The sequence below is a fragment of the Thamnophis sirtalis genome, unplaced genomic scaffold (genome assembly GCF_051295495.1).
Source record: "Thamnophis sirtalis isolate CommonGarterSnake01/CBP01778 unplaced genomic scaffold, rThaSir2_p1.2 scaffold_13, whole genome shotgun sequence".
NCBI lineage: Eukaryota > Metazoa > Chordata > Lepidosauria > Squamata > Natricidae > Thamnophis > Thamnophis sirtalis.
Window position 1 is genome coordinate 19,642,182 of NW_028261393.1, and position 12,866 is coordinate 19,655,047.

At 42.5% G+C, this 12,866-nt stretch overlaps 1 protein-coding gene across 2 annotated transcripts in view; it reads right to left on the reverse strand.

The window, feature by feature from the left end:
- MAN1C1 (mannosidase alpha class 1C member 1) overlaps nt 1–12,866 on the reverse strand; it is a 192,914-nt gene that overhangs the window by 106,403 nt on the left and 73,645 nt on the right. For both annotated transcript variants that reach the window (XM_087727048.1, XM_087727047.1), the window contains exon 2: nt 1,344–1,440. In XM_087727048.1, the coding sequence (XP_087583174.1) occupies nt 1,344–1,440 (97 nt within the window). The remainder of the gene's footprint in view (nt 1–1,343; nt 1,441–12,866) is intronic.

A 12,866-nucleotide genomic window follows, 5' to 3' on the forward strand; every position in this document is an offset into this window, starting at 1 on the left:
TCGCTTTTAAATCAGGCAAATTGCATCTGAATTGAGAGGGCTTGGGAAGCTTTATGTAATGGGGCTGGGGGCTTAGTAGTTGGGGTGGGTGGGTGGGGGGAGTAATACCACCCACTGATTCCAATCTCTGAACCTCATCTATTCTAGCTCATCTCCTGGTGCAGACTGGTTAGAAACCTGACTGTAAGAGCTGCACTTAATCTATTTCATTCAAAACTGTTTAGAGTCAAGTACGGCTGTGCCATTTGATTTTTTTTTATTAACTCGCTGCCTCTCATTTGATGCGGGTTTTATTATCTGAAATTTTAGAGGTGGGATGAGCAGCAGCCTATCAAGGTATAAATGAAACGACTGAGATGCAATCTCTTTGCTACCTAACCTCAAGTGCCCAAACTAGCCTTCAGCTCCCTAAGATTCCCAGTACTTTAAACTATTGAAATGGCAGAAGAGGAAGTAAGGATTCTAGTAGGAATTTCTTATATATGTCCTCCAGGGAGGTTTTATTTCTCATCTAACCTCCCTGGAGGATCTATATGGGGTCCCCCTAACCAACTTGCTCACAGTGAAGAAGTTACTTGGCCAAGCAACAAAATGTTTCAAACGAAGAAGAAAAGGCAGCCAGTTGCCTTGACTCAATGATGACTGAGAATCTTCATTGACACATCTCCCATCTTTCTGCTATAGTTTTCATCTATAGTGGTACCTCGATACTCATCATAATTGGTTCCAGGAGATGCGATGAGTACCAAAAATGATGAACACCAAACAGTTTTCCCCCATAAGGAATAATGTAGTAAGTCACAAGCAGCCAACGCTGACAAGTTCTAGCTGGTGCGTTGAATACTAAACAAACAATGAGTACCAGGACAAAATCTTCTCATCAAAATGCGTTGAGTATCAAATTCGATGAGTTTCAAAGCAGTTGAGGGTACCACTGCATTCTTATTCTCCTCCTGTCATATATAGTTTACGTTCCTTCCAATGACCTAGGCCAGTTTTGAGCCAGTTTTTAGATTTTCTTCTGCCACCCCAGAAGCCTTGAAGACTGAGATTGTGATTGTACCATTCAGCTAAAGTACATTGGGTTGAGGGGGGCAGTTTCAAAGCTATTCAAAGGACCAACCGATGGTCCGTAGAACCAAGTTGTGTTGTGACTTGGTAAAACTAGCTGCTTTGCCAGTTGTCTTATATTTATATAGCTGTTATGAAGGAGGGGAGTATGAGTCCACCATGCACTTAGTCACACTTCAAAATATGTATCCTAGTCTGACTGCCTGTTGCTAAGCATTTAGGAACTAGACCAGGCACTGGGTTGATTTCAGCAACATTAAAGTTCAACTCACCAAACATGTTCCCGATGTGTCCGTTTCTCGTGAGAGGTCTCAGTTCGTTTTTCCCCAGAGCGAACTGCTTGTAGTTATCCCAAGCAAATTTCATCATCTGCAAAAGAAAGAGGTAACTGGCACTTAGCGGGTATCTGATTTTTTTCGGACAGCATCTGGGCATTGCTGTGTTCAAGGATAGAGTTAATTGATGGGCAGAGGGACAGAAGGAATCCAAATATGCACACACAAACCCAGAGAAACAATGATGCTGTCTTGCTGTTGAATTCTGGATGAAATGAATTTAAATTCACAAATTAGCATTTAACAAGTGGGTGTAAGAAATATCTTCTGCTCTCCGTACATTAACTAGCTAGCTGTAGATTGTAGGCTACAAAAATAAAATGCTTCCAATAAAATTGGAATCCTATCTTATTCAACTGTTTTCCTACTAAATCTCTGAGACTTCTCTGTAGGTTGAAAACATTCGACAAAATAAAATTAAGAGTATATGAGAACAACACACCGATTCACTTCCTACTGCCTTGACTATTTATTGTTATTATTTTGGATCTGCTAAGTATGCTGGTATGAACTAAAAACAAAACTCAGAATATAGGCAATTCTCACAACCCTCCCTTTAGCAAACGTTCAAAGTTATAACAGCAGTGAAAAAATGGGCTTACAACTGATCCTCCCCAAAGTGGCATGATCCAACTTTGGACACTTGACAACTGATATGTACATATAGTATAATAACTTCAGCATTCCTACTATGGTAGCAAAAAAGATAAGATCAGACCTGACTCGCTTAATAACTACCTTACTTAGCCATGAGAATTTGGGTCCCAATTGTGGTCATAAGTCAAAGACTGCCTCTATTTCGAAACAATTATTCAAGGCAGAATAATTAAAATCAGTATCAGGTTTGATACTGAGATAATACCTAAAGAGAACCTCATGATTTGGATCCCATTGCAAGCGATACAGTGATGCTTCTGCAAGCCTCCGCAAAGGTCCAGGTGCTCGGCAGAGCATCACGCAGGCGCCATGTGCTCTGTGCGTGTAAGTGCCAAAGAGCTCAAATACAGATAAGGAGTTCGGGTGGGCCCTCTGGAGCACCATACCCGAACGGTACCTGATGCTCCGAGCAGGCACTGGTACGCCCGTACCGGGGTGTACCGCCTGCAACATACCACTGAATCAAACCATCCTATAATCAGAGCAACCTACTTATCTCAACAGCCAATCATATGCTCCTTGGAAACTCATACACATCTGTCTCCACCATTCATCCCTTTTTGCAACAGTCCTTCAAAATTAAACCTCTGGATGTGGTGGTTTCCGATTGTCCTAACAACTAATAAAGATTAATAGGTCTCTAGGATGAGAAGGGACGCAGCGTAAGGGACGTGGTGGCTCAGTGGCTAAGACACTAAGACACTGAGCTTATGGATCAGAAGGTCAGCAGTTCAGTGGTTCGAATCCCTAGCATCATGTAACAGAGTGAGCTCCTGTTACTTGTCCCAGCTTCTGCCAACCTAGCAGTTCGAAAGCATGTAAAAATGCAAGTAGAAAAACAGAGACGACCTTTGGTGGGAAGATAACAGCATTTACATGTGCCTTCGGCGTTTAGTCATGCTGACCAAATGACCATGGAAACGTCTCCGGACAGCGCTGGCTCTTCAGCTTAGAACTGGAGTTGAGCACCGCCCCTAGAGCCGGAAACAACTAGCACATATATGTGGGGGAACCTTTACCTTTACCTTTTTAGGATGAAAACCATAGGTATATGTAGTTCTTTTCTGCTCCATAGTGAAAGAATCAAATTTAAACTAAGCCCCGGAGTTTAGATTCCTCTCATTCTCTCTCAGTAAGAATGCTTTTAGTTAATCCATTTCTTAACTATATTTCTAGAACTCAAGCCTTTCCCAGTTGGGTTACAGAATACAAATCACCCAAGAGGAGAATAAAATAATCTCAATCATAAAAGAGCTGCAAATCAATCCAGATTCCGACAATATTTTAATATGCTCCATGCTCAGCTGAAAACAGCTAGAGTTTAAATGTTGCAGACTGGATAAACTCTCATTGGGAAGGGAAAGCACAAAATAAGAACAACTGCTGAAGGAGCTGTTAAGTAAGCTCCCTGTTGGGAGAGCGAGTGCATTTAGAGAAGAGTTGTGTTGGAGAACACACAAACCAGCATACAGAGACACTGCAGTTTAAATAGGCTTTTACTTTTGTGGAAATAGCAGTATCAGAGTCCATCAAACAGTCCAAGTCATACATGGATAAGACAGTCAGTCATCAATGTATTTCAGTTAAGGGATAATCTAAATAACATAGTCCATAATCATACAAACAGTCTGGTACTCAAAATTTGCTAGCAGTTGCAAAACTTACAATAGCTCACGGCACTTTCTAACAGCCAGCTTCCAAAACACTCAGATCAGACCAGACCAGCATCTAACAAACAGAGAGTAACAGTCATTCTGGCTCCCTCTTATGGCCGATTGAGGAAACAGCAATCAATCACATTTTACAGTATGATTTAAAGAAACAGACATAGCATTGTTACATGATTTATATATTGCCAACCCAACCGTTAGGTTATATTCCTAACAGGAGCTTTCCTTCCCACTGTCAACAGATTGGGCAACATGGAAACCAGCAAGCACCCAATTTTCAGCTGGTATTAAAACACAGATTGGCTTATTGGGCTTCAAGTAATTCTTCACAATACCTGGTTCTAAGCCATTTTGGTCTTTTGTTAGCCTTAAAAATTCAATTCCAACTGGTATGAGTGATTTCATAGGAGCTGGTTCCATGAACTGACAGTGTTTCAGTTCTGCCCAATTTGTTTTACAACAGTGGTTTTGTGGGCGTGGCTTGGTGGGCGTGGCAGGGGAAGGATACTGCAAAATCCCCATTCTCTCCCCACTCCATGGGAAGGATACTGCAAAATCCCAATTTCCTCCCCGCTCCAAGGAAAGCTTACTGCAAAATCCCCATTCCCTCCTCACTCCATGGGAAGGATACTGCAAAATCCCCATTCCCTCCCCACTCTGGGGCCAGCCAGAGGTGGTATTTTCCAGTTCTCCAAACTATTCAAAATTTCTGCTATCGGTTCTTCAGAAACGGTCAGAACTGGCTGAATTTCACCCCTGGTTCTGCCTCAGCTGAAGTTTCAAGGTTGACTTCAAAGAAAAGGCGCATCTTCAGCACATTACAGTGGCAGGTCCCCTCTTTCTAGATTAGGACTCTTCAAACTTAGCAATTTTAAGACCTATGGACTTCAACTCCCAGAAATACTCAGTATGCTGGCTGAGGAATTCTGGGAGTAGAAGTCCACAAGCCTCAAATTTTAGACAGCCCTGTTCTAGATGGATCAGAATCAACGTGGACGAAGGGTGCAGTTGTTCTCTGGCCTTCAACAGACTGACAAATTCGGGAGACCAAACTAAGATACTGGCAGTTCAGGGAGAGAGTAGCCTTGTCAAATTTCAATGAGACCCATTTATCTAGCTTAGGAAATTTCCCCATCCCAAACACTTTCTCCCTGTCTACACAAAGCTTTACCTGTTGGCTTACATCACCTTGAATCAAGATAAATTCTATAGGTGTATAACCCTGACTGCTCTCTAGAAGGCCAGAACCTGAAGATGAAACTCAAATACTTTGGCCATGAAATGAGAAGGAAGGACTCCCTGGAGAAGAGCCTCATGCTGGGAACGATGGAGGGCAAAAGAAGAAGGAGATGACAGAGAATGAGGTGGCTGGATAGAGTCACTGAAGCAGCAGTCATGAGCTTCAACGGACTCTGGAGGATGGTAGAGGACAGGAAGGCCTGGAGGAACGTTGTCCATGGGGTCACGATGGGTCAGACACAACTTTGCAACTAACAACAACAAAATGCATAAGGATTTTGACCTGGTTACTATTCGGCTACTGCAAACTTCTGCCAAAACTAGCGCATGCTTTCTAAAGGAAGATAAATAGACCCCTTGGAGACACAGAGGGAGGTACGTATGTATGTATGCATGAATGCATAAAAACTTTCATGAGTCCATTCTGTTTTTTGGCACAAGCAGTTCTCCAAAAATTGTGGGTGGGAAAAATATTTCCAAGTAATCAGCAAACTGGATTTCCTGGAAAGACAGTTACTTAGGAGGTCACTGACACTGTTAGAGGAAGCGAATGTTTCTGTCTTCCCTTCACAGGCCTGGGCCCAGCTGGCAGGGAAAGGGAGGAGGAAAAATATGCATCCTTATGAGATTAGAGGAGAATTAGTGGCCAAGCCTTCCCTCCCCACCTTTTTAAAAAAAATAAAATGATGCAAAACGAAGGATTTTCCTGCTCTCAAAAGCTTGAGATTCCAGTCTCAGTCCACTTCTTCCAAGGAAGGCGTCAGTAAGTCAATGGATAAATAATAAATCAGGTTTCCACAGACCAGAGGTGGGTTACACATAATTTTACCACCGGTTTGCCGCGCATCGAAAATGTGAGTGCGCGTGCATGGTCGCTTGGCTTGTGCACCGCCTTCCGCACATGCGTGCGGCCTTTCATGCATGTGCTTTGCTCATGCATGCAACTTGCACACATGCATGTGGCTTAGAAAACGTGGCTAAATATGACGGCATAGTGCCAGGATGGGTGGGTGCATCCACCCACAGATCGCCGTGACCCATGAAAACCGCGGAGGACAAAATCGCGCGCGACGAAACCGCGCATGTGACGTCATCACAGCGCGACAAAAAAAATTAAAAATTGAAATAAAATTAAAATTAAAGCAAGCCGATTCACATAAAGGTAAGGGTTAGGTTAAGGGTAAGGGTTAGGGTTAGGGTTAGAGCGTTAGGGTTACGTTTAGCGTTAGGTTAAGGGTTAGCGTTAGGTTTAGCGTTACATTAACGGTTAGGTTTAGGGTTAGATTTAGGGTTAGGTTAAGGGTTAGGTTTGGGAGGGTTAGGGTAAGGTTTTCGCTTTATTTTTACATTTTTCGATCACAGCGCGATGTTTTTGTCGCGCTGTGATGACGTCAAATGCGCGCTTTCGTCGAGCGCGATTTTGTACTCCGCGGTTTTGTGGTGGAACCCAGATCGCCACTACCTGGTCCGAACTGGCTGAATACCACCACTGCCGCCAATATGGTTGAAAAATTTGGAAGAAAGATGCCCTTTCTCTCCCTGGTCTCCTTCCAATGCATGGACATTACTCATCAAGCTACGTTTGCTTGTGGTTCAGACCAAGTCAGGTTTCTCCTTAATGCCCTCCTTCTTTGGGTTCTCATTACTTCTCAACCATTTAATGCTTTTATGTTCAATAAAGTAATTTTGCTACAAGAGGCTCAATGTGGTTGTACGTGTGTTTCCCCCTGTGTTTTTAGCAGCATGCTAAAACCTTAGGTAGTTTAGTCCAAAAGGCCACACAAGGTAAAGACGTTGTTAAATAGAAGTTGATTCTTGGTGATTGCATCCATGCAGTTTTCTGGACAGCGTTATGTAAACAGAGTTTACAGCTTTCTTCCAGAGTGGTGTTTCCACCCCCAACTTTCCAGGTGCTTCGCCACCCAAGTACTGATCCTTCTTAGCTGCTGACACCAACCATATCCAGACCTCTGAAGGGCAGGAAAAATAAACATCAGTAAGGTTAGGCAGCAATATATTAGGATTTCTGGAAGAAGCTTCTGCCTTCCTGTCCAGCAAAACTACATCATCAACACTCACAACAAGAAGCATTTTGCTAGCAGGGATGAGACTCCTACAGTAGCTCACTTGCTTGTCAATCAGAAAGTCGGCAGTTCGGCGGTTCGAATCCCTACCGCTGTGTAATGGAACGAGCTCCCGTTACTAGTCCCAGCTTCTGCCAACCTAGCAGCTCGAAAGCACATAAAAAATGCAAGTAGAAAAATAGGCAAACACCTTTGGTGGGAAGGGAACAACGTTCTGTGCGCTTTTGGCATTTAGTCATGCCAGCCACATGATCACAGAAATGTCTTCAGACAGTGCTGGCTCTTTGGCTTTGAAACGGAGATGAGCACTGCCTCCTAGAGTTGGGAACAACTAGCACATATGTGCGAGGGGAACCTTTACCTTTTAATGGCTTTACAGGTAGTTCTTGACTTACAACCATTCCAGGTTACAAGGGCACTTGAAAAAAACACAACAGAATAGCAGGATTGGAAGGGTCCTAGGAGGTCTTCTAGTCCAACCCCCTGATCATGCTGGAAATCTTATACCATTTCAGATAAATGGCTGTCCAGTTTCTTCTTGAAAACCTCCATTGTTAGAGCACCCATATCTTCTGAAGGCAAACCATTCCACTGATTGTTCTCAATGTCAGGAAATTTCTCCTTAGTTCTAGATTGCTTCTCTCCTTGCTTGGTTTTCATCCACTGCTTCCTGTTTTGTCTTCAGGTGCTTTGGAGAATAGGTTGACTCCCACTTCTTTGTGGCAGCCCCTTAGATATTGGAACCCTCCTATCATCACACCCCTGGTCCTTTTTTTCATTAAAGTAGGCATACCCAATTCATGGAACCGTTCTTCATATGCTTAGCCTCCAGTCCCCTAATCATCTTATTTGATCTTCTCTGAACTCTTTTCTAGAGTCTCAACATCTTTTTTACACTGTGGTGAGCAAAACTGGATGCAATATTCTCGGAGGGGGGCTTAATGCAAAAGAATCCGAGGGCTCTCCTTCACTGAGAGCCGAAGCTTCATCCCATCTTCTATGATTCCTTCGGTGTTTATTTCCTTTACCAGAAAGTCAATCCATCAATGTCGGATATAAAAAAGCTGACACAGGGAGCAGAGTCAATTATGCACCATTCACAGATAAAGTTACAAATCTACTTGGGTCTTACTAAAGTAGTAGTTTGTAGTGTTTATCAAATTTATACGTGCATTGACTTCTGTCCTGGGGCAAAAGTAGGACTTCCTGAGCTCCTCTTACCACCGATTTACAATAGCTAAGCTTAAAGCTTTGTCCAGATGCTTTTCTTCTGCCACAGTTGATTTATTTATAAGTAATTCAAGAAAAAATGGCTGATGGCTGCCCCCCAAAAGCAGGATGTAAAAGCTGGGATTAAGCATTTATTTTTCCTATCATCCGCAACCTTTCTTCTCTCATGCAGATTAACATGGTATCGGTGCCTTTTTAATCGTTTGAAGCCATGTTATGAATGGCTTAGAGGTGAATACATCTACCTAATATGCAAGGAGCCTGGGTTCGAATCCCAGAGGCTATGGTTAGCTGATGAGAGCTAAATAGCTGGAAAGAGATCTATACTAGTCTCCCTTTATTTCTTTGTCGGTGAAACATAAACTCGACACAAAAATAGTTTTGTTGGAAAAGCGACTGCCTGTGAAGGCTCCTGGTTGGGGCTGAAAGGCGAAAAAGAAAGCAGTATGCACCATTCCATAATTGGGTAGACCAGACAAAAAACACTTAATCTTTCCCCTGGTGTAGCCAACAAAGTGGGGAGAACCCGTGGCTTAGAGGTTAATATATCTACCTAATATGCAAGTAGCCTGGGTTCAAATCCCAGAAGGGTATGGCTAGCTGATGAGACCTAAATAGTTTGAAATAGACCTATATTAGTCTCGCTTTCTTTATCAGTAAAACATAAATTGAACACAAACTTATGAATGTACTCTTTTACTCATTGATCTACAATGTACAACTATTCATTTAGTGACAATTCAAAGTTGCAAAGGCACTGGAAAAAAAGGCACTTATCATTGCCTTTCATACTTATGACCATTGCAGCATGCCTGTGCTCATGGGATCAAAATTTGGACCTTGGCAATTGGCTCGTGTTTATGCCGGTTGCAGTGTCCTAGGGTCACGCGATCACTTTTTCCGAACTTCTAACAAGCAAAGTCAACGGGGAAGCCAGATTCAACCGTGTTTCTAACTTAACAATTGTAATGATTCACTTAATAACTGTGGCATGAAAGGTTGCAAATAGCAATAGACTTATACACCGCTTCACAGTGCTTTTACAGCCTTCTCTAAGCAGTTTACAGAGTCAGCCTCTTGCCCCCAACAATCTGGGGTCTCATTTTACCCACCTCGGAAGGATGGAAGGCTGAGCCAACCTTGAGCCTGGTGAGATTTGATCTGCCAAACTGCAGCAAAAAGTCAGCTGAAGTAGCCTGCAGTACTGCACTCTAACCACTGAGCCATCTTGGCTTATGGAGCAAAACTCACCTAACTGTTTTGCTTAGCAACAGAAATTGGGGCTCGTAAATTGAGGACCATCTGTGTTTTCTTCCCTTACTTGGTGTCCCCTAGATGTATTAACTTTAAAATTTAAAATACCCAGAATTCTCCAGGTGACTTTCAAGGGAATTCTGGGAGATGTATTCAGTAATTGTCAGATCTGGCATAGAAAGCTGCCTCATGGTGTGAAGGGATGGAGAAGGAAAGAGGGCCAAATTGTTTAAGCTCTAGTTTGGGCCTTCTCTCTCTCTTTTTTCCAAAGCCCAACATCTGGTCAGGCTCAGAGTAATTAATGCGGGCAAGAAAATAAAATCAAACAGTGTTTGCTTTAGGGATTTCAGAAGAGGTTATTTCTGAAGGTGAAAAAAAAATCCTCTTGCAAAGCAAGAGTTTCACAGACGGTCATATAAATAAGGAGAAATACTATCTAGGCAACACTGTCTGAATAGAATTTGCAGGGGTGGGGTGGGGGGGAAGGAATTATTAAGGTTTCAGGGTCAAGTGTGGGATTAACTACTGTGAAAAATTGAATTTACTAACAAAAATTCAACCCCTTGTACAAGGCTCCAGAGCATAAGTAGCTTATCTTGCTCTGGATTTTCATGCAACTCTTTCCCCTTAAGCCAAAGTATGTTATTTGCCAGTTGCAGGTCCTCTTCGACTTACATCCATTCATTTAGAGACCATTGGAAGTTATGACATTGCTGAAAACAACGACTTATCAGACGGTTGCGGCAAAGAGATAATGTGATGACTAGCCCATATTTATAACTGTTGCATTGGCCCAGAGTCACATAATCACCCTTTGTAACATTCTTAGCCTGCTTTCAACCAGCAAAGCTGGATTCACTTAATGACCATGGCAAAAAGGTTATAACATCGGGTGCAGTCTCATGACGACTCATTTAACTCATTTATTGCTTAGCGATGGAAGTTCTGGTTCCACTTGTGGCCTGAAGCTGTATTTTTCATTTCATTTTTGACCCAACCATGTCCACAGAGAACCATTGGTTCACATTGTCCTAAAGGTGCTTTTTCAAGAGGCAACTGGACCTTCTGGTTTTTCTTTGAAGAGGTTTCGCTTCTCATCCAAGAAGCTTCTTCATCTTTGTTGGTTCACAGACTATTTGAACCTTGAGAATATTTCAGCTCATTCAATTATTTTGGAGCTGTTTTCCTCATTTAGACTTTGTATTTGAGTTTCATCTTCAGGATCTAGCCTTCTAAAGAGCAGTCTCCTCTAGGACTGACCCGTTTGATCGCCTTGCAGTCCAAGAAACTCGCAGGAGTCTCCTCCAGCACCAGAGTTCAAAGGCCTCCATTCTTTGATGCTCAGCTTTTCTTATGGTCCAACTTTCACAGCCATACATTGCAACTGGGAAAAGTGTATAGATAATATCAAGTAAATAAAATTTAGTTTTCATTCTGATCCTGCTCACTTTGTTGAAAGCAGCCCTTTGTGCATGGATCTGTATTCCCTTTTGTACCAGATTCAATATCAGACAGATGCAAAAACAAATTTTTCTTTTGAGCTACCACGGAGAGCGAGATGATTAAATATTTTATACCAGTCAGATTCTTTTTCAGGGATTCGATCAGCTCGGGAAATTTTGGCCAGGTTCTTTCAGGAAATTTTGGTGAACCCAGCCAAGAGATTTATTGTATGAAGCTTTTCACAGTCCTGTTTTTCTCTCCAAGCCTTTTTATGTTGGTTTCTAAGTAACTGCTTTGAAGATTGTTATTTCTTTTCTATAATGGTGGTAAAACTACATTGTGACCCCTTTTTGGAGACAAAAAAACCCCACTGCCTATAAATCTTATTAGTTAAGATAAATCTTGTCTTGGTGCCTACTTGAGGTCACCTTGTCAAGATGTCTTTGAAAACTGGGTTAATGCAGGGGAAAATAGTCCGGTTTTGTAACATTTTATTTCTTGTGTGTTTACGCTTGAATATATTCTATGCAGAACCCTTAAACAGTTTAACATTGCCTTCTGAGTGGGCATTCCTGTTTATTAAAATTGCAAATTACCTCCAAATGAGGACTTTGTAGGAGGAGAGCTACCGTATTTTCAGACTATAAGATGCACTCCCTCCTCCCTAAAAGTGTGTGGAAATATTGGTGTGTCTAGTGAATACAGCCATTTTTGGCCTCCCAAAGCCCTGTCCCAGCATCCCATTTCTGTGAAAAATGGGCCGTTTTTGCCTTCCCCCAGCCCCCAGGAATACTCTGCAGGCTTCAGCAGGGTTGGGGGAAGGCAAAAATGCCAGTTTTTGCAAAAAGTGGTCTTTTTCTGCCCAACAGGGGCGTTTTTGCCTTCCCCCAGCCCTGCTGAAACCTGCAGAGTGCTCCTGGGGGCTGGGGAAGACCAAAACTTTTTTTTCTTACTTACCTCTTCGAAATCTTGGTGCGTCTTATACACTGGTGCATCTTATAGTCCGAAAAATATGGTAGTTTAATGTATGATAGCAAAGGCTCAGAAGTCTGGCAAGGACTTTTTCCAACTTCAGGTAGTCCTCAAATTACAACTGTTCATTTAATGATGGTTCAAGGGCATGATGGCCTTGGAAAAAGTGACTTATCACCTGCAAAAGTGGCTGAGGAACTCTAGGAGTTGAAGTCCACAAGTTGCCAAGGTTGGAGACCCCTGCTCTTGCAGAACCTCAATAGACAATCACTTCATCTAAAAAAAAAACCCTTTCTCTCTCTCTGATGCTCTGCAAACCCAACCTTTGTGGCTTATCCAATAAACAATGATTAAAGAAGGCATAGCTTGTCTGTTATGTGAACTAGATTACATGTACAGAATGCTGATACCCCAAATGAAAAAGATTTCTTCCCTAAAAAGCTGAAATAATTGAAGAAAGCTATAATTAAGAATTTAAGTCATTTATTTCAAAACCATATGTTTACTCTGGGCCAGCCTTTCCTGATGGGGCTATCGGCTCTTTGACAGATACCTAAAACAGAAGTGATTTTTTTTTTGTACCATGCATGGTTTTCACAGAATTCTCTTTAGCGAGATTTATTGAGATGAATCGGGTGGAGCTACAAAATTCCAGTAACTGAGCTAGTTTCTAGCTACAGCTAACTGGCCCCTGCCAGGGGTGGGTTCCGGCCAGTGGTGACTTTCAAATTTTTTTAGAACCTCTTTTGTAGGTGTGGCCTGCTTTGTGGGAGTGGCTTGCTGGTCATGTGACTGGGTGGGAGTGGCTTGCTGGTCATGTGACTGGGTGGGAGTGGCTTGCCGGCCATGTGACTGGGTGGGCATGGCCAACTTATAAAATGTGGTGAAACTCACTTAACAACGCTCTTGCT